The sequence below is a fragment of the Lathyrus oleraceus genome, chromosome 3 (genome assembly GCF_024323335.1).
Source record: "Lathyrus oleraceus cultivar Zhongwan6 chromosome 3, CAAS_Psat_ZW6_1.0, whole genome shotgun sequence".
Classification (NCBI taxonomy): Eukaryota; Viridiplantae; Streptophyta; class Magnoliopsida; order Fabales; family Fabaceae; genus Lathyrus; species Lathyrus oleraceus.
The window spans coordinates 48,005,525-48,028,504 of NC_066581.1; the positions used below are offsets into that span (position 1 = coordinate 48,005,525).

The 22,980-nt window shown below is 32.7% G+C and overlaps 1 protein-coding gene across 5 annotated transcripts; it reads right to left on the bottom strand.

The window, feature by feature from the left end:
* Nucleotides 1-105: 105 nt before the first annotated feature.
* Nucleotides 106-17,874, bottom strand: LOC127132445 (protein SUPPRESSOR OF QUENCHING 1, chloroplastic). Of its 5 annotated transcripts, none has more exons than XM_051061394.1 (29): nucleotides 17,315-17,874; nucleotides 16,810-16,910; nucleotides 16,656-16,712; nucleotides 16,483-16,577; nucleotides 15,778-15,877; nucleotides 15,244-15,302; nucleotides 14,955-15,079; nucleotides 14,215-14,347; nucleotides 13,665-13,752; nucleotides 13,472-13,550; nucleotides 13,106-13,166; nucleotides 12,760-12,835; nucleotides 12,564-12,674; nucleotides 12,211-12,306; nucleotides 11,499-11,621; nucleotides 7,875-8,072; nucleotides 6,777-6,881; nucleotides 6,584-6,648; nucleotides 5,856-5,949; nucleotides 5,536-5,693; nucleotides 4,758-4,807; nucleotides 4,550-4,671; nucleotides 4,023-4,130; nucleotides 3,634-3,726; nucleotides 3,208-3,244; nucleotides 1,329-1,576; nucleotides 1,102-1,251; nucleotides 695-872; nucleotides 106-472 (listed from the first exon to the last, which is right to left on the bottom strand). In XM_051061394.1, exons 1-28 carry the CDS (start codon nucleotides 17,664-17,666, stop codon nucleotides 708-710), a joined length of 3,249 nt encoding a protein of 1,082 aa, XP_050917351.1. In that variant the 5' UTR covers nucleotides 17,667-17,874; the 3' UTR covers nucleotides 106-472; nucleotides 695-707. The 5 variants fall into 5 exon arrangements, with proteins under 5 accessions (XP_050917351.1, XP_050917352.1, XP_050917350.1 ...); XM_051061395.1 differs by having other exon boundaries at nucleotides 106-484; XM_051061393.1 differs by having other exon boundaries at nucleotides 106-491.
* Nucleotides 17,875-22,980: the final 5,106 nt, after the last annotated feature.

Genomic DNA, 22,980 nt, shown 5'->3' on the forward strand with positions numbered 1-22,980 from the left:
TGATCCGGTGGAAAAAAAACTTTTTAAGTTTATTGAATAAATGACGTGTCTGATAATTATTATATATTAAATACATCAATTATTCAATTAATTTGTTGCTTATAATAGGAGTTAATCAATATATAAAACAATATTTTGTTGTTTATTTTGTTACAATATATTTCATTCTCTTTTTTTTTACAAAAAAACCATTTTATTCTAAATATTGGTCAAAATACAAATAGTATATTTAACGTGTAATTATGTATTACTATAATAGATTTTATCAGAATATCTGATTCAGCGGACCATTCTCCATCAAATCCAGCAATAATGTGTATTTGAAATTTCTCCACAATTTGCAGCGTGGTTTGCAATTGCACCGATACTAGACATTTATTAGCCTGGCTTTATTTAGAAAATGCATTTTGACTTCCTTATCTTAATATCATTGAGACCAAACAAGGTTCTTCCATCAGAGTTCCTTTGCTAGCTGCATAATGGCCTAACATCTTTGCATCAACGAATGCATTAAAACATCACCAACGCTATTTGATATAAAATGTTTCATAGGAACAAATACATCATAATCATGTTAGAGACCAAAAGACTTTGGGTTAATTATTATTATGGATTATAAGAGAAAAAGATCATGAAGCATTTGAATGTTGAAATATATTGCAATCAAAAGATTTGCCAAGAGCGCTAAACGAACCTGGTTTAACGTGCTACGGAGCAATGGGCTGCAGTAAGCTGTTAGTTGAACCTTTGGGCTTCACAAAATGGGCAAGAGTAACATCTGTCTTGGCAGTGTCAAAAGCTCCCTCTCGGAAGGGGACCTCAAACAGCAAGGATTTGTATAAACAAACCTCGTCTTCCTTGCAATAGTAAATCTGCAAAGAGTGAAAACATTGTTTATTCGTTCACTGAATGTCTAATTATAGCAGTGTAGAATAAATTCACTTTAGAATGAGGCCGCTTTCTATATCAAAATCAACAAAGGCTAAAGCAGATAACGATATTTCTGACATTAATAGACACTTCCTTGATCGTTTCCGTTGAAGAAACAGACTTTTTTTTATAAGAATTCAACTAAGTCTTGGGTTCCAAAATGAATCATACCTTGCAACTAATTCTTCCCATTGAAGCAGAGTTAGAGGATCTCTTAAAGTGAAGCACTGCAGATCCTTCCGGACTAAGGAGTCCATCCAGAGGATTGATATTGACAGCATCTTCAGGTTCAATATCAACACTGAATCTACTGCGAGCTTCCTGCAATGGAATTTTAAGGGCGGTAGTCAATGAATTATAGTCTTGTGTGTATGTAAAGAGAAGACAATGATGAGAACCTTTGAGAAATGATACTCATTTGGCAATGATATTTCAATGGACAAGTTCCCTTCCTCTGATGAAATGGCATCAATGGTAATTGGCACCGCGTCAGCAGTTGGCCGTCTCCTGAGGCGTTTAAAAGATTTTGATTTTGGTTTAGGAGGCTGAACTCCCTTAAGATCCAAGGTACAAAGTTGAAATTCATTAGCGTTCAAATCTAGATATCGGATTAGGCTGTTGTTTGTATCGGCTATGAATAGTCTCCCTGTAAAAAGAATAAATAATAATTCCAAGACTGAGCTTATTTCAAACTTATTTCATTTTTTAGCAAATAATTGGATCAAGGAATCGAATAAACATCCTTAAATTCTATGTATAAGATCTAAACTTGTAAGACAAAAGGAAATAATCCAAAATGAAATAACAATTAAAACAAGAAAAGCGCTAGCAACATGGAGTACTCTTTAAAACACGCTCCTCCTTATTAGTTGAAATTCAAATGAGTCATGCTAAATTATAGGGGTCCCACATTAATTTATATAACCAATATAAATTCTAACTAATAGAAGAGAGTGTGTTGTTAGCATTTTTCTTATACCAATTGTAGTTGATATATGTAGGATTGTAATGTGGTGTCAAGGTTTTTTTGTTGAGTAATTTGATTTGAGGACTAGTTGTTGGGCCTCCTCAATCATGTTAGAATAGTCTATTAAGGAATAGTTTTACTCGAGTAAGAATAAGGCTGTTAGCTAAGGGTTTCAAGCTTACGACTGATTTGATAAAAATGATTGTGCTTCTAAATAAGGTTCCAGGTTCTGGTTTCAATTCTACAGTACATCACAAGTAGTTCTAAAGGGATAATGCACATGTTTGTCACCAGTTTCAAACAAAAGATATTAGCAGGCTTCGATAGTCATCAGGGTAAATGTCAATCCAAGGATACAATTGAAATTTCTCAAAGAAAGTATGCCATGGACCTTCTTGAGGAAACACGTTTGATGAATGGATTTTGTGAGATGCAAGAGAAAATCCTGACAATTTGGTTTCGCATGGATGATCAAGATCAAAAGTTACTTAAAAGTCAGATGACTATTTAAAAGTCATGATTTTATTCTTGACTGTACATACATGAATATTCCAAAAGTTCAGATTTACTCACTCACACTTGTAGTAACGGCTGAAGTTTTGGGTTTTAGATAAAAGAAATAGAGATTAGTTACTATGCACTTTTACACGGTCAGTTCATCACCATCATCCGTTTGCATTACTTTATAGGTGGTTAAAATAAAAGTCAAACTCTTCCCAACATCCAACGTCTATGATTAACCGACTGTGTAAAATTCTTACACTGTCAGTGTATTTCAATTAAATTCAAAGAAATAATAAGAACTTCAAATATTATTGATAGTAACTTCATACAAAAGACTAAATACTAATCCTTATTTATAGGATACATAGGAAAGTCAGAAAAAGGTAATATAAAAACTAATCCTAAGAGATAATATAAAATAACCTAAAAGATTATAAACTAATCCTAGGAAATAAAATCCAATATCAAAGATATTATAAGATATTTTCTTACATTCTAATATAAGATATTTTCCTATAGTCTAACAGTAGCACCATAATAATATGAATTGTAAAAAGAAAAGTCATAATAATATGGTGCTTTTATTTGATATGCTTCTTACACACACAGACCTACTTGTGTCTATTTGACTGTCTATAATATGCATGCTGGCATGTGTGCGCGTGTATATATTTATCAACATGGTCAATAAATGTGTGTGCGGGCACAAGTATAGTATGTGTGTGGTCTTCTCTTAGATTCATTAAGATTAATGTAGGTAAACATGCACACAAAAATATGAAAGATTGCAGCAGAAAGAGCATTACCGTTGCTCCCTTCAACAATTCCTGATGGTTCAGAGAGCTGCAAAAACATTGATAATTATGTTAGCATATATCCGTGGCTATGAGGTAAGCAAGTGTTTTTTCCTTGGTTCTGTTGATATTAATTTGCACAAGTATTTCAATTAAGAGCATATGAAACATCTCTGCAAATGTGTGAGATAATAACAGAAATATGCAAATGTACGAAAGCTTTCTTCAACGTTCTATTTGAATATATCTACAACGTTGTAGCTTCAAAATTAATGATAGTTCCATACTTACATGTACTAATGTGAAAGTGAAAAGGAATAAACAACAGAGTGTCTTAAATAGATGATTCAACATTTCAAAATAGTATATGAACTTAAATTCCTATGTCTACACCTGGGAAGGATTTTGGTAAATAAGGGCACAAAATAGCCTACCAACCTGAGCTGTTACGGCAATTCCATCCCTGAAACCAGCTTTCCCTGTTCCTGCAACAGTGCTAACTCTTTTACTGGTTGGATCTAACTTTTTGATCTGAAATATATTATCAAAAAAGAGAAAAAGACTAGGAAAGTCAGTTACTGCAAGTACTCAGTTCTTGTCCAATTAACTTGTTAGTTCCTAAGTTGGTCTGTCATGCATGCTCTCAAACATTAGACAAGTTTGAAGAAAAAATCTAACTCGGCAAAATAAATATTTGTACAAGTCCTAACCAGGTAAATGGGAAAACTAGATACCTCAGCAAGATTTCATAGAAAAGGGTAACTACAGTATCTGATATATACAGAGGCTATATTGATTTCAAAAGTAACTTGGTCTAAATTGTCTACCTTGTGATTGTAGCTATCCGTGAGATAGATTACACCATCCTTTCCACTCACAACCCCCAGTGGATGTTGAAGAAGTACTTCAGAGCCTATTCCATCTTGATCACCAAACTGCAGAAGTTTGAGAACATAGAGGAAGGTTATCGGGAAAAAGAAATTCTAAAGAGAAAGATAAAAAAATATATGACAAATTGTTAGCAATTGTGAGTAGTTACATGAGATAAAAAAGATTATTAGCGAGAAAGGATGGTTGACCAAATAGAGGATTGTAGGTAGGCCTATCCAAAATAATAAATAATGAAAAGTAGATGGAGACCAATGAAAACTCAAACCATCTAGAGGGACTTACTTTGGACTTAATGCATAACAAGACTAAATGGTGCCAATTGAGATATGCAGTCAACCCTACCTTGTAACAAACGGTTTACTTGATGACGGTGATAAAGAAATATAATTATAGAAGAAAATTAGTACTTAAGGATGAAGAAAAAAATTGCATTTTAAGGCTTCCCAAATTGTTTTAAAACTACCTTAAACAAATTGTCCGAGAAGATAGGGTCACCACCAGCTAGCAAACGAGATCCTCCAGTTTTCAGATCAACAGCTCGAATTGAACTACTCTCACTATCAGCTACGTATATCTCCATCAGACCTTATGCAAAGTCATGTGAAACATTTATAAGTATGAATGGATGTTGATTTAAATAAAGGTTCAAGAGAATTACCACCATGTGTTACCTTGAGACAGTGAAATACCAGACGGTTGTGCAAAGGATGTGCTTGTAGAACTATCTCAAAAGAAAAATGATAAATAAATAAATAAATAACCAGAAGGTTTTCCGATATTATAGTTGAAAAGTCAACAAATAAAACACATGGAATAAAGTGGACATGATATTTCAAAAACACAGTTCAACCAAACAGAAATACACGCCTGTCTTAGAAATTTAAAGAAAAATATAACTATTTAATTCACATCATTAACTGCCATATTTAAGATCAGCAACAGCAATTTCTTAGAATGACGGTTTCAAATTCTCAAGTTACTGAAAGTGCTTCATGAAAAGAATTATGCAAAGCCAAAATCACAAACATATTAGAAAACACTCGAATAGAGGAAGTATCAATAACCAAGAGAAGGGACTTCTATCTTATCTTGTATTGCCATGACACAATCTATCCTTAGAATGTCAAAAGAAGAATACTAGCAATATACTCTTTTTGACATACTCTTGAATATACTCTATGATTAACTAGGTTTTTAATTCATTACTTTTTTAAAAATGAATTGACTTTTAAAGAATGAAGAATCATAAAGAATGTGTTCGAGAACACATCAAAAGGAGAGTATTCCTAGCATTCATCGGTTTGAATACTTTAAGTTCAATTTCAAATCTTTCAGTGTCAATATGATATAGCATTAAAGATATACACAATGATTACTGTCCACAAAAGAAAATTTAAAATGCAAATAAAGTTTGACACCAATTGGGTCTATTGTCATTTAAAGTGATACCTTGATCCATTTAAATTTCTTTCATAGCCATCACCACTGAATGCTCTCGTAACTCCACTCAATATATTGTGCTCCCATATCTGATGTTGGCCAGCCATGGCAATATAAATCTTTTCTTCAAATGGATGAAAACAGACATCCCAAGGTGAATTAAGGAGCTGGAAAAGGGAGAAAATTGAGTCTAACTTTGTGGTCCATTAAGAGCAAAATCATATATAACGAAAAGACCGTGATTAAAAACAAATTATCTGTGGTCCATCTTGGATTTAGCTATATATTATATGAATGTCACTCATCCTCAAACAAATTAGTTTAATTACCTGTGTGTTTCCTTTTCCTCCTCCAATATAGTCAGAACCTTTGGTCCCATTTCCAGCAAGAGTACGCACTTTCTCATTAGCAAAATCAATTTCTCTTTAGAACAAAATAAACGGGTTAATGACTGATCCATGCTCACGTGTAGACAGCTTGTCACACAGTTAATGACTACTACCCCAAAATTCTGCTTTTATTAAATCAAGCAGGAATTTTTTTCACTTTCTACAGATGAAATCACATGCCAATCAGTAATTTTGAAGCAAACATGTCTGAGATCAGAAAAATAAGGAACTCGGAAAATGGAATATTATGAAGAAAGAAAACGTATTACAAAAGATGGAATGTGTAATACCCCAGATCACAACTTACGAAATCCCAAAAAATCACCCTTCCACCTCCACTATAGGTCTTCCAAACCCATAACTAAGTTGGAATGGACCGACTAAATCCTAAAGCCTCACAAGACATGGAATATAGTTCACGTAAAAGATCTCTTAACTGATTTATCTTAGAATATGGATTTAGCATCTAACCCATTCCCACAAAACTGAGATGTGAAGGTCCAAGCTCTATAAGCACTACTTAGGTCATGGCTTTAGTTGATGTGGAACTTGTAGCATTTTCCCCCGATTAATTAAACCTACCAGTGAAATATCTATTAAGCCCAGATGCTATCTCATAGACTATGACGATAATGAAAATCAGACTACTGAATGAAGCTGTCCTGTACCTTACAGCATGGTTTTCGGTGTCCGCAACATAAAGGATATTTTTCTTTGCATTATAAGCAAGACCCTGGAGAACCAAGAACCACAAAAGAAAGTATGGAGTGTGTTAAACTGACTTCAATCCTCATACGATGAATGCCACAAATAAGCAAGAATAAAGTACTCTAGAAGCTCAAAGGCTTCTTAATGATGTACCTGAGGGCGATTAAAGGTGGCTTCATCAAAGGAACCATCCTGCAAACCTTCCTCCCCACTGCTCCCAATTTGTACAATAAAATTCCCATCAAGGTCGGTGACCACCTGAATACCAAACATGACCAGAGTAAACAAATGCAACTAACTTTTAAAATCAAAAGAAAAATAAATTATGTATGTATTGTGAATTGTCAAAATAAAGTATGGTGATTTGAAATTAGAACTATAATACATTGCAACTTGGGATTTAGAGCTTTAGAGTTAAATTGGTTTTGTTTGGGTGTTCAATTTTTAATTGTCAGCAATGAGGAAAATTTGGATTTAGTTTATCTGTTCTTGGAATATCATATCAATTGTTGATAGTTCTGTAAGGATTTTATGACGGAGACAATGATGATGAGAAACATATCTTAAAAAAACCTAGCAGCTCCACCTGAGATGAAAGACTTTCTTGGGATTAAGGTTTCCTATCTTAGACAAGGTGTCTTTTAACTCTTTATCTCTCAACTGAAACATGCTCTTGATCTCCTTAAAGAAATGGGTAATTTGGGTTGTAAAGCCGCCGAGGTACCACTTGAGCAGAATCACTAAATTCGAAGTGATGATGAGAGTTTATCCATGGCGAAGACACAACATCAAAGATTAGTAGGAAAACTCGTATATCTAGCACATACTAGGCTAAACATAACTTATGCAACAAGTGTTGTAGTTGTATTGACAAAGGGGCTTCCCTTATAATGGTTCTGAGATCTTAATGGTAAACTGAGCCCTTCCACTCACCAGCTTAAGAGGAAGTGTTATATATCTCTTGATTTTCTTTCCTCAATCTGTACAGTTTCCTTGTTTCTATTTTTATTCGTAGAGCTGTATTTCCTAATTAGAAATAATATTCAATTTATTCGTAGAGCTGTATTTCCTAATTAGAAATAATATTCAATTTTTCATCCCTTGCAAGTATGCGTACATTAATAAGTGATGTTAAAATATTGTTCCAGATATTTAAATGAGATGTTAACTTAGAAACTTCAGTCTAATTACTTCATTATTGTACTAAGTAAAACCTGTTATGTACCAAGTGTTCATGGGCAGAACACTCACTATGCGGTTGTGATTGCTGTCAGAAATAAAAAGCCTGTTGTTGAGGACATCAATAGCTAGCTTTCCGGGAAACTTCAATGGTGATGTCAATAGACGAGGATCATTATCTTTCTCTAAATTTAATGTAATCGGTGCATTGTCCAACATGTTCTGTTTTCCATAAAATAGAAGTGCCGCCGCCACAAAATCATCAAGATCCTAATTAAAACAGGAACAGTAGTAGTCTTATTTTAATCAGCACACTAATTAATCAATATAACAAAAATGGCTACTTGCATCAATAGACATGATTGGGCGTCATTCAAAAATCAAATTTTATAATCAATATTAGATAGAAATGATAAAGCAACAAAAATTGTAAACAACTGTTTTACTTCAGTTGTATACATTTTAAGAACAACTTCTTTTTGCATTTCACAAAAATCAGAGTTATCGATATCGACCGCTATGGCATAGCAATTCACGGCTGCCGCTTTTTGGCTTGGAGCGGGTTGGAGCGGGTCGCTGGAGTGCTTCCCCACCCAGAGCGGGTTACAACCCGCTATCTGTTTTGACCAAGAAAAACCACATTTACCCTTAAAAAATTGATGTTGGAGGAGTTTTTCCTTAGTTTCGCCTAGTTTACCTTAACTCAGAAAACTCCTCACGCGTTTCTCACTTCTCATCGTCTTGTCACTTCCTCACGCGTTTCTCACTTCCCATCTTCTTCTCACTTCCTCACGCATTTCTCACTTCTCATCTTCTTCTCACTTCCTCACACGTTTCTCACTTCTCACCGTCTTCTAACTTCCTCACACGTTTCTCACTTTCTCACGCGTTTCACGCATTTGTCACAACTTAGGGGATTCAAATGAGGGGGAGGAGAGGGGAGGGATTTTAATAGAGGAAGGAGAAGGAGAGATGAGAGATTTTCTTTATATATATATTTCAAAATAGAAAAGAGAAGGAGAGGAGAGAAACTTTCATTAAAAATATGTTACGTTCAAAAGAGGATGAGAGAGATTTTATTAATGAGAGAGATTTTATTAATAATTTATATTGTTATCTTTATTATTTTATATAAGTTATATGATATTCAAAGATTAAATTTCATAAATATTGTTTTGGTAATAAAATATGAGGTTAAAGGTAGTGCGCTGCCAGCATAAAGAAATATTACACTAACATCCAATCAAAATATTTTATATTGCCAAATCATAACAGTATTTTAAAAGTATTTTTTTAATAAAAGTGTGATGTGGCGGGATACATGAGTCTTATTGATTGACAGTGTAAAAATATTTTGTGCATATTCCTTTTTCTCATAAAATATACCTAAATAATTACACACAAAATTTCAAATCTTTAGTTATTAAAAAAATTATAACTTACCACATAACAGATAAAAATAATTGAGTACACTTGATTCTGATTATTATTCTCCAAAACAAATTAAACAATGTGTTGATAACAACTTTTAAATCGTGATGAACCTTCTAACAAAAAAAAATACATAGTAAAATTTATATATATATATATATATATATATATATATTATACAATGTAATAGACAATAAAATAAAATGATATAAAATTTGATTTAAAAAAATATATAATAGAATACATAACAAAATTAAGGAAAAACAAACCTATAAGCATGAAAAATAAAATAAAGAATATTAAAAAAACAAAAAAGTGCAGTAATATAATTTATATTAAATACAAAAATTAGAAAATAATTTAAAGGTGAAGAAAGGAAAAACAAACCTATAAGCATGAAAAATAAAATAAATTAGAAAATAATTTAAAGGTGAAGAACAATTAGAATAAATTGATATAAGCAATAAAGAAAAGCAATAAAGAAAAACCACGTAAAAGAGAAACAATAACACCAAAGAAAATGAATAATTTTAAAATATTAAAATAAAACCAATAGTATTTTAACAAATGTAATAATTTTTTAAATATCAGAATTTATATTTCCTCCACTCCCCTCCAAATCCTTCAATTTGGGAAGTAAAAGTGTGTTTTGGAGGGGTTTCGCTCACCTACTCTCTTCTAAAATTGAACCAATATATTAATTGAACCAATATATTTAATTAGAAATATCCTTCCCTCTTCTCCACGAAGAAAACCATACTTCTCCACGAAGAAAACCAGAAAGAACTTATACAAATTTGGAATTTGCAGTCCTTTTTAAGTTATAAAATGTCATAACCTTCTAACTACTTTGGTGTGGATGACAGAATTTTGAGATGGTTTGGAGCAAAATGAATAAATCAAAAGAATTTTGACAAAATACTCTCTTTTTGAATAACTGTCTTAAACAAGTTTATCTGTCTTTTTGGGTTCACTTCCTATATTATAAGGGCGTTTTTGAAGGAAGTGTTTTCTTTTATTTATATTGGCATTGATTTTACGTGGGAGTGCTTTATCCTCTTTTATCATTAGAGATATTTGTAGTTATTTTAGAAACTAATTTGAGAAATAATTTAATTGAGATGTATATGTTAAAAAGTTGTCTAGTGCATTGAAATTAATATCTTTTTATATTTCGATCACTTTTATTTTATAAATAAAAGGCATTATTATATTATACAATTATTATATTATACATTATACTCTTTTATCGTTAGAGATATTTGTAGTTATTTTAGAAACTAATTTGAGAAATAATTTGATTGAGATGTATATGTTAAAAAGTTGTCTAGTGCATTGAAATTAATATCTTTTCATATTTCGATAATTTTTATTTTATAAATAAAAGGCATTATTATATTATACAATTATTATATTATACAGTGTAACCTTCTATTTGTTTCTTCTTGAATTGGTTTCTAGCACCCACCATCAAATAGGCTTTTATTTAAAAAATGACAATTTTGTCCCTATTATGGTTTTCCTGCATCATCTCCTATGGAACCGTCTTCATAACTCTGTTCCTATTTAATTTAAAGTAATAATATATCTTTTTCTTTTTTAAAGTAATAATAATTTATGTTTTATAGATTATTCATCTAATTAATCCAAAAAATAGTGAAATAAAGATTATCCAGCTATCCTGTTATCTTTTTTTGGGATATCTCACCTCCGTTAGTTAGGATTGATAACTCTGACAAAAATCAAAACTTCAATAACATAAGTACATAAATATAGTTTATTCCTTTAATATTTCTTTGTGAAGAAGAAAACATGTCAGACAAGAGTCTATCAAGATCCGATGCCCGAAAAAGCGTTTATAAATGGGAGGTATCTCTCACCTTACAAACCAATTTTGTGACAATGTGTTAGGTCCAACTCAAATTCAAAGATAGTAGTGGGTAATATTGTCGGTTGATGAGATGATTTCATGTGCCCAAAACTATCACTCCCAAAGAAAGTTTGTAGGCCCATAAACCATGTTAACCTTTAGGAGAATTGAAACTATTTATCCTATGGCTATGGAGCATGTTACGTTTCATCCACACAATATCACTAATACCCGTAGCCACATTGTTGGATTTGAAACTATGAAAAATAATAGAGGCTATGAAAAATAATAGAGGCAATGTAAATGCTATAATATGCATGGCATTTAATGCATATAATCCCATAAATTTTTAAAATAAGAAACCTGCAGATGAGACTAGAGGTTGTTCTCAGTACCTTCTTGTGACCTTCTCCAGCAAGTTGGGCAAGGAGCTTACCATTGGGGCCAATGATAGCAAATGTTGGCCATGAATTTATGCCTAACTTCCGCCAAAAGTACATGTCTCCGTCATTGACAACCTACAAAGGATTCACAAGAGATCAGATGGAGCATTTTTATAAAAGAGGTCTGATGGAGCGAGCAGAGCTTATTAAATAAATGTTCAACAGCTGTAAGCCGTTAACAAAATTAAAACTCAAAGCAAAGAACACAATCAGATGAACTAAACGCCATAACTATTAGACCTTGAGAGATTGTGCAAATAAATAAGCCAGTAAGTTTCAATGATAGCAAGTATGGATTAAACCAGATTTAGAGTTCAACAAACAAGTCACAGACCTATGCCCTAACAGAGAGTTCTCTCTCAAAACATACAATCATAATTCATAAAGCTACCCACTTATAAAAATAACCCACACCCAAACATATAGAAATAAAGTTTAAAACACATATAACTGTCTTCCGGGTGCAATAAGTATATATTACTGACCTCCTAGTCTAAATACACAATAAATAATTGCCTTGTCATAAACCATCTGATCAAAAAGAGTAAGGGCTCTTCAATAACTGAAGAGAATCAAAATTGAAAATATTTACAAAAATGTCAAAACTTTCCAGAAAAAGAAAATAAATCTTGGAATATTAGTTGAGTTGCAACTTCAGGCTTACCGGGTGAGTGATGTCATAGCGTAGAACCGCATTGCGGATGGCTTCAGAATCTTTCTCATTATCAAACTTTGCAGAATGAACACCCACAACAACAAACTGGGAGACAAAACATACATCAAAATATATATATTCTAATCCTTTTTGTTGGGGGATATGATAGAAACCCATTCGTAAAGTCAAATGGTAAATAGACAACTAACTTATTTTTCATATAAAAAAAATATTAAATAAACAAGAAAAATATACAAAAATTTGAAGTTCATGCATTAAAATGACAAAATTTATAAAGCATAGCCCTACAATACATACATCAATCTACATTTGATAATCAAAATATTCATACATGAAATTACCGGCATATCTTTGTATTTTTTCTCCAAAGCATCTAGGTCTGGCAACACATGCATACAGTTTATACAACAATAAGTCCAAAAATCGAGCAGAACAACTTTTCCTTTCAGATCCTGCAAAAAGAATGAATGAAAAATCTAATGAACACAGATATTTTCATCAGTTTAAAATTCAGACTGAATACAAGAATAAAAGTACCCTGCGAAACTGAAGTGGAGCTGTATTTAGCCAATCAAGTTTAGACGGAAATTCTGGAACAAGCTGAGCATTTTCCCTTAACAGTGAAAAGAATTTAATTGTAGCATATTAATAACAATTACAGCTTTGTGCTTACAAGCTACAATTGTTTCTCTTTCCAAATAGGAGGAAATACTTATAATTTCACACCCACAAACAGACAATATCCTCTATATCATATATCATTTGATAATATCGATAAAACACAGTTCTCTATTGTAAAATTTGAGTATAGGGTTAGACTTCAAACCATAAAAAAAAATAGCTATAGAGAAAGAAATATATCAAAGTACTAAGCAGTAAGCACCTGTTCTCCAGATCAGCTATGTATTTCACAAATTGCGGGATCCTATCAGATTTTGAGTTGCCTGAGAACAAAAAGCGAATACTATATGGCTCTTATTTTATCTTTTAGCATGACCCCAAAATGTTGATGAAAATAACCAAAGAATCAATACCAGCATAACTGACTAGAGTCTCAAATTCTGTACTACTTACAGTATAGAAAAAGTTTCATTTGTGCTACCTAGTTGAGTAAGTTCTGGGCTGACTTTTTTTTTCATGACCATAAATTTTATCCAACATTCTCAAGTTTTGGAATGAGTAGTCCTTTGAAATGCTGGAAGTCTATAATAGCAAAGACTGTTTTCCCAGCATATCATTGGTTCATTACCTGCTTTATACTCCATGGGTGGCTGGGCAACACCAAATAACAGATTCCAAACAGCTTGGGGGGAAGAATATTGCATGGCCTGTAGCATAGTAGCAGTTAGCCAATTACAGATAACTGAGTTCTAGATAAAAAATTTAAGGTTCAATAATGTAAATAATATATTTTGCATCATATTCTTGCAATATTATTGTACCTTCCAGTTATTTAAGGTGAAGGCGAAGCAAGAGATAGCAATCCCGAGACTTCCAAATCTCAGTATATCTCGCCGCGAACCCTGCAACCTGCCCAGAAATTATTTCTGCACCCTCACAATAGTAATTCAACAAAAACTCATGGACATATCACGATGATAAATACTTCCGTGGTATAAAATTACATAAACGGGAAAGCAATTATTCATCAAATAGGAGAGTGGCAACAACTTGTTGTAACATGACTAACATCAAAATAGCTTAGGGGAATTCTTCAATAGGTAGTTCATGAATCACTTTTCTTAACAACATAAAAATAAAATATTAAGCTTTGATTTTAAATCTAGAAAGATATGACAAATTGTTGTATAAGCTTAGATTCTCTACTAGTAGTTATGTTATGCATGCATTGCCAACACCACAATAGCGGGTTAAAAAAGCAATGCAAATGGTTCTGAGATTGCTTACCTTATAAACTCATGTTTCAAGAAAATGTTGAGATTTTGGAAGATAGAATGAAAAGAAAAACCAGACAACAAAAATCTGGCTTACCTTCCAGTTGAGAGAATTTCCTCATCAGTACCGCTGGCAGTTCTTCCATTTCCATCATCTATTATTCCCGCAAGCACATCAGACGAAGACTGAGCAAAAGTATTTGGAGTTTCAGAGCCTTGCATCCTCTTATCTGCAATGGCACTTCTATATAAGACCTAATGCAACATACTGTTTGTAGTCTTTATCAAACAACAATTGTTAGGTAAATAACTCATCTGAATAAATGATACTTCCTCCGGACTCAAATATAAACAAAAATAATCAAATGTACACTGATTAATAATATAAGTTAATACCATTCAAGTTTCTTGATGTCATAAAAAATAATAATTGTATGCCCCAAATTACTATTTCTCTTTATTTAATTTACTATTGTTTCGTAAAAAAAATTAATTCAAGGATATTTTTGGAATGACAACATTAAATATGGTAAAGTTAGTTGGAATTTGCTTATATATGAGATCATCAAACATACTTTTTTTGTGCTTATATTTGAGTCTGGAGGAAATATACATTGATAAAAGAAACAAAAATATAATGTGAAGTAATATATCAAGTAAGAAGGCACACATTTTGCAATACGGGATAAAGACTCGTAATACCTGGAGTACCCATTGCTCAGAGTTTTTTCTATTTATACAACAATATAGTTTTACCATTTTACATTTCCATCAAAGACAAATAAGAAAATTTAAAGCAAAATGATAGATTTACAACAAACTCCCAAGACTACATACTATATCCAATAGAGTCACCGTTGAGAATCTCATCTAGTGAAATACTTCCTATGTCATCTCGGATAAAAGATGGGCCAGCGGACTCCAAAGCTTCATCTGACAATGTGGTCGTTACAGCTATGCATCTACAAACAATAAGATTGACAGCATAAATACCTTTTATTTCTATTCTCAGAAATCCATAAGCAGTAGGTGATTTTGGAGTATAAAAATTAGTTGGGTTTGGTTAAGTTCAAGCAGCCATTGTAAATCATTTTCTTCAATGCCAGGAACAGAGTTCAGTGCTTACCTCATTTGTGCAGCTTTGGCAGCTTGCACTCCCGCTAGCGCATCTTCTATAACAATACACTGAGAAAACATCTAAGATTATTTTCCGACACTTAAATGGAAATGCAACAATTCTTTTACCTAAGTAATTCAAAATTGCTATTATATTAATGAAAGCTCTGGATTAAAATTAATGGATGCAAAGTCATTACTTATGGGATTGAGTGAATTAAACTCAGTCTACCCAATAAGTTACTCCATAATCTATATGCATTGTCATATATAGTACCAGTTTGAGTTGCAGAAATGGTTAAGGTTAACATGAAAGAAATTCAATTCAATTTTCTGCATAGCACTATCAAACATTCAAAAATATTTTTGTCTGAAAATGGAGTACCAGCCTAGTATTCTTAAAAGTACGTCCGTATTAATTATTATCTACATATTGCTGTCATTCTAATAACCAACAGCACTAAAACACAGCTACTCTACAAATCAATCAACCAAAACTTACAACTTAGGCCTCTAATCACATGTTCAGTCTAGTATCATATACCTCACTGGGGGCAACATTCAGTATCCTTGACGCAGCTAAGAAAATATCAGGAGCCGGTTTCAAATTCTCAAAAGCATCTGCAGAAACGATTGCATCGAACCTGATAAAATAAATACAACTGCAAAATTATAGCAACCTTGATAGACAGCAAGTTATAATTGAAGTCAATCTTGTGAAGCAAGGCACAAAATGCAATAGAAAATATATTCTGTTTGCATTTCATTTAAATTAAACATATAAAAACTTAGTATATACTCCCTCTGTTCCTTTATAAGTGTCACTTTCTTGCAAAAAAATTGTTTCTTTTTAATTGTCACTCGCAAAGTTCAAGGTAGTATTAAATGCAATTTTGTCAAAATTACCCCTAAATAATGATTATAGAGAGAGAAAAAGTAAAGTGAATGTAATAAATAATTAAGGGTATTATAGGTAAAAGAAGAATTATTGTTTGAAAAGTAACAATAATGATTAGCTTCCTTGGTATGTGTAAAAAGTCAAAAAATGACACTTAAAAAGGAACGGAGGGAGTAATAAGCAGTGGACTTACAGCTCATCTTGGACTATTTTGTTTTAATGCGTCAGTGCAGTTATAATATTGAAGAGTTTGCATAAAAATTTCAAAAAGAAAATAGACATATTATCAATCATAGTTATAGGTCAATATCTCCACGCACATTCAACAAATCACTCAGAATGTTGGCTTACATTGACAATGGCAAACCAGCAGCAGCTAGATTTGCATCAACCTTTATTCGATCGGCACTAGATGCAACAGCCACTTTAAGCCCTTTGCTTTTACACTGTCAAATGCAACCACGTCCTATATTAGTCGCTCCATGAATCAGCAAGGTAATCAAATCGCGATAAATCTCACATACCTGAGAAACTAATTCAAGAGCACCTGGAAATCCTATTCCCGAATCCGGTTTTGCATACTGAAATAAACGAAAAACACGTTAGGGTTTAACCAATATAAATTTAAAAAAATAAAAAGCGGCAACAAGTGAACTATATAGTCTATACACCTTTTACCTTGTCCAGATATATTTCAAAGAATCTCTTCTTTAGATCTTCAGTATTGAATCCTTTAACTCCCTTAACAGAGGCAACACCTCCCAAAAAGTTTGCTTCTCCTTTTCATGTTTAAAATGATGCAATGAAATATTATAAGCTTAATAATCAAATAAGCATTTCAATAAAAACAATAAATAGCCTAATTAAGCTCTTCTAGCATAAGAGCTTATGTATAATCTATTTCTATAAAAAAAATAATAAAGCCAAATTATATTCATATACGTATAAGCTGTTTTCATAAATTATCTACAAAAATAAGCTGAAAACAGTTTTTTATCGTGTCATAAGCCGTTTGCATGTGCTCTTTCAAATGGAAACATAATTAAGCTCTTATAACTTAATTTAATTTAATTGTTTGATTATACTCAAACTCGACCTAATTAATTTTATTATCCAATTATTAATTAATTGATTAACTTCTGTTAACTGCGAAAAGACTTTGGTAGTTAAATTTGAACCGTACCAGTTCCGGTGAACGGCACAAAATCGTCGACGGTGACTTGAACGCCGATCTCAGCGAACACATCAACACCGGCTCTTCTAGAAGGCTCTTCACTGTTGCAAAGCACACCGTCCATATCAAACAACACTGCAGAAACCTTCCCCCACGCTTCTGATTTTCCAGCAATGCTCTTCTCTTCAACGTTAATCGCGCAAGCTTTGACCGCAAGTCTCGGCGTCAAAACGAAGCGTTTCGATTGGTGGTGGAAGAATCGAGAAGGTTTGATGAGTCGGTTGAGATTGGAGGAGATGAGGAAGTTGGTGTGTCGTGTTTCGAAGGCCATGGTAGTGGTGGTGCTGGTGGCCATGGCCATGGTGGTTTTACTCGGCTAAACTGATTCTATATTTTATTATTTTATTATTACCAAATTTGTGCAATGTTTTTGAATTTTTTTTCTCCGATTGTACGGTAATGGTGGGGAGGGAAATGCCAGCGAAGAAATTTTCAAGTTTGCCTTATCTGCTTCGTGGCCACAACAAATACTTCATTTTTTCTTTTGGATTTTCATGGTGTATTTTTTGTTTTTAATTTTCTCCGGTTGTGTTAAGTTTTAGTTATCTCAATTCTCAATCTTTTCTTAATGTTTTTTCTTATTTAAAAAATATTGTAATGTTGTCTCTAGGGCTGGATAAGGAACGTCAATTGGCCCGGTCAGTAAAAACTATATAAACCGAAAAACAGAGTTTCAAATAGGTCAGTGGTTTGACGGGCCCAACAATGTGGCCTGTGGCGGATTGTAATGGGCGGTTCGATTTATGTAGAAGCAATCAGAGGTACCCATACCCGCCCGATCCAGCTGAATATATTTTTCAATACGCAGCCATTTTATCTATATGTATGTTTCAATCCTCATTTCTCCCGCATAAGCAATGAAAAACCCTAGTACAACTCCGTCGGCAAGAGAATGTGTCTACAGTCGCACCTCAACATGATTTTGTTGACCTTTGTAAGCTCTATGTATGAGGATGAATCATGATATGTATGAGGAAGAATATGTTACTCTGAAAATTATAGATAAAACAGTTGTGGGGTTTTTCATTGTTTATTTGTTTTTATGAAACTTGCGCCATTGTTGCTATCTAAAGGGGTCAAAAAAACCCTAAATGATAAAGCCCTAACAATTAGGCCGGCCCCATTTTTTTACGCCCCTATTAAATCAATAACTCTTTGGCCCCTTATTTTTAAGCCCCCTTATATTTTTGTTTTTTAAAGGGCCTAAATGAGGGGCTCAAAATATAATTCAATTGAAACAACATGTTTTATTTTTTTAAATAAATATTTTTAAATAATAAATATTTTTGAAAACTATTTTTTTTCCAAAAAAACTTTATTTTTTTAAAATAAAAAAAAAACTATTTTTTTTAATAAAATATATAATTTTTTTTGAAAATAAACATAATCGATTTTTTTTAAAGTATTAAAATTTTTAGTTTTTTTTTAAAAATTTGATATTTTTGAAAAAAATAAATAGATTTTTTTCGTAAAAAAAAACTGATTAATCTTTTAAAATAAGAAACGCGGTTTTTCTTTAAAAATAAAAAATCAAATTTTTTTCGAAAAAAAAATCAATTCTTTTTTAAAAGAAAAAATTATTTTTTTCGAAAAAGAATATCAATTTTATTTTGAAAATAAACAATCGATTTTTTTCGAGAAAAAAGTCGATTTTTCCTGAAAGTAAAAAATTTAATTTTTTTGAAAAAAAAAATCTATTTTTTTTATATATAAAAAAAGTCGATTTTTTTGAAAAAGAAAGGTGATTTGTTTTTGAAAAAAAAACCCGAATTTTTTCGAAAAAAAAAAAAAACTGACTTTTTTCGAAAATAGAAAAAAGAATCAAAGTTTTTTCTAAAATAAAAAAATCGATTTTTTCCAAAAAATTAAATCGGTTTTTTTAATATAAAAAGTTTAATTTTATTTGAAACAAAAATCGAATTTTTCCTAAAATAAAAAAGTTGATATTTTTTGAAAAAAATGATTTTTATGAAAATAAAATAATAAAATAATTTTTTCTTTAAAAAAAAGTCAATTTTTTTTCTTTAAAAAGTCAACTTTAAAAAATGATGGGGCCTTAAAGCTTTACTTGAATTTTATGGGCTTTTAGTTTAAGGGACCTATATATTTTGGGGCTCATTTATTTTTAGAATTTTGGACCCCTTATATTTTGGGGGCCTTAAAAGTTAGGCCCCGGCCCCCTAAATTGACGGCTCTATTGTTATCTGTAAGAACTCCTTCGCAATCTCAGGAACTCATATTCTTTATCTCCAACTTTCATTGTACTGTATATAAACTTTAACTAATATTTTTTCTTGTGTTTTATTGGCGTTGTTCTATTTTAATCACTGTAATTGATGATCCACATTCATCTTGAGTTGTTTTTATTTTCCCCTCTTTTGGTAAGTTCCTGATAATGAATGTTGAAATATATGTTGTTTCTTATATGTTATTGTGTTTGATAAACTTTGTTTCATTTTGTTTTTTGAATTGTGTTGCTCTATCTTCACTATGATTGTGCGTTAGAATTGTGTTAAGGTAACAGAAGACCATTATTTGAGAGCACTAATGTGACCTTCCTTTGTTCACATCTTTACAACATCAGATAAAGACATCATAGATTGTTCAACATTTCAAAGTAGGATTAATTGATGTTTAATTTTCATTTCAGTCATATTGTTCACATCTTTAGCTAACCAACTTATGTTTCTTATGCATATCAATAATATGCTAGTATTTGTATATACTCCCTTTTAATTTTGTAAATTGTAAAAAAATTGTGAAATATATCATTGGCCTGAAAACTCAATTAACTCAACAACCCGAATAAACCGTTTGCATCAACCAGGACCCGTCTAGACCCAACCCGTTCAAACCGATTTAAAATTTAGGCGGAAATGGGCCTCACACATTCAACCGCGGGTTGAGTTGGGTGGCACTTTTGGGCCCGAATCCGCCCAACTCGGCCCGTTGTCCACCCCTAGTTGTCTCATACTACTAATTTGTATTTTGTTATAAGTACTTTTTATAATTTTCGAATATATTAAAAAATATATGTAATGTAGTTAGACTAGAATTTTTCTTTAAAATAACCATATTTTTCAAATTAAATTCTGAAACAATTATTTTTTCAAAAAAAATATCGAAATAACCACATTTCTAAACAAATGCGCCAGATCATCTAGCGCATCCATTTAACATTAAGAGGAGACGTCAGCTCCATTGGCACATGCCTCCAAAGACATTGCATGGAGACGCCATGGTTGTTGGCACATGCATGTGTCATTTAGCACTTGTGCCCATGCATGTGTACTTGTGTGTGGCGCCTAGCCCTTTGGTGCATGCAATTCATGTTTCATCTATAAATACATTGCGCATCTCTCATATTTTTTCACACAATTTTTACCCTCCAATCTCATTTTCTTTCATTCTACTTCAATCTCCTTCTATTTTTTGTTATTTAACCATGTCTGAATACATTCATAAGAGAAATGCCGATTTAATTTTTTCAATCGTCGCACCTCCGATAAAGATTCGACTTTGAAATATAGATTCGTTTGAACATCTTAATCGGACGTTGAACTGTTGGTTAGATGGAGAAATTGCAGATGATGAAAGGATTAGAAGGATTCAATGGCTTGTGTCCACGTTCAACCAAAATGGAGAAGTGTGTGAATGAGTGGATATTAAGATTGATAGAGACGTTCACAGGATGATGCATAATATGTTCAAAACTGTTTTGATGGTTGTAATCGCTTAGTTATAGTAATGGTATTTTAATTGTTTTAGTTGTTTGTGTTGTTGTTTATGTGTTGTTTTTGTGTTGAATGTGTTGTATTTGTTTGTGATGGTATTTCCTCACAAAGTTATAATATGAAATAAATTATGTTTTTTATATATTGCAATAGAGGTACATGTAATTTTTATCTTGTTGTACTTGTTCCAACACTGGGATAGTTAGTACGATTGTGACCAGACTGACGACATGAACTACATAATTGAACCATTTTGTTCGCCGTAACCATTTCGATTCGAATACGGGTGTTGTTTAGGTGACCCTTTTTCTTTCTTCGCATAACTTCATTGTGTCAGACAATGTCCCCTTGATATTATGGTCAGTAATCCTCTTTTGCAACTATTGAAAAACTAATTTTGTAAACATTGGATAGGCTTATGACTTTATAAATATCAGATAGTAAGTATGATGGATCCCTTCGAACCTTTGAACATGCCGCAATAACATGGGAACAGGGCGTACGGAAGGCTTGGAACTTTCCGCAGTCGCACCAACCTCTATCTAGTTCCACTATGTATTGTCTCATCGGCATGCCTTCATTGTGATCCATGGACTCAGCAACACTGTACCAACCTTTAGTACGGTCAAACACCATGACCACGTGTGTGTTTGTTTTGACAACTTCGTGTCTAATGAATTTCATTGAAGCATCACTGAACAACTGCCCAGATTGCAACACTGAACTCCATTTGGAACGTCTGGTCTCAAACAGCGCCCCTAGCCTAAAATATGTTGCCTGCACCAAAGCGATTATAGGTAGGTTTAGGATGCCTTTGAAGACATAGTTCATTGATTCCACAAGATTTGTTGTCATGTGGCCCAAACGTTAACCGTTGTCGTATGTCCTAGTCCACTTCTCCAATGGAATATTGTCGATCCACCGTACTGCATCTGCGTTTGACAATCTTATTTCTTCATGGTAGTGTTTGAAAGAAGGTTCTGATAATGCGTAACTTGCATTGACAACCTTCTTCCGCAACGTTTTGTCTTTGATCTCTCACATAAAATTCTGAGCGATATGTTTAATGCAGAAGACATGCGTCGATGGAGGATCCTGGCAGCCATTATCAATGTTTTTGTACGCACTGACTATTGAAGGGTGTCGATCAGAGATCAAACATAAGTTAGGTTGAGGAGCAACGTGCAATCGGAGATTTTGTAGGAAAAAACTCCATCCCTCAGCAGTCTCTCCTTCAACAAGGGAAAAGGCGATTGGAAAAATATTATTGTTGTTATCTTGTGCCATTGCCATTAGTAATGTTCCTTTATATTTCCCGTACAACCATGTACCATCAATTTGTATAATAGGTTTATAGAAAGAAAAACCTTTGATGCATGGTTGATACGCCTAGAAGAGACGGTGGAATATTCCATTTCCAATAGCACAAGTCCTGTCTGGTGTATACGCCGACAACGTTTCCAACTTGACAATAGTTCCTGGAGCATACTGTTTAAGAGCCAACAAGTATTTTAGAAGTTGTTTGTAAGACTCCTCCCAATTGCCATACACGTTTTCAACCGCCTTTGTCCTAGCTATCCAAGTCGTCCTATATGATGGAGTATAGTTGTATTGTGCTACAATATGCGAGATTATTGTACTCACCTTTAACGACGGATTATCGCTAATGATAGACAAAATTTCATCGCATATTAACTGAGAGCTAAGTTTCCGATGGTCTTGCATTGGGTTCGTGAGCATGCATGTGTGAATTGGACCCATGAATCCAATCTTCCAAGAACCACTCCTCTTCCGGTACGAAGCTGACAACCTGAAAAGGCAGTGCTCGTTTCGATAATAAAATTTGTACTTCATTGCATTAGTTCTATCAACTCTGTAATC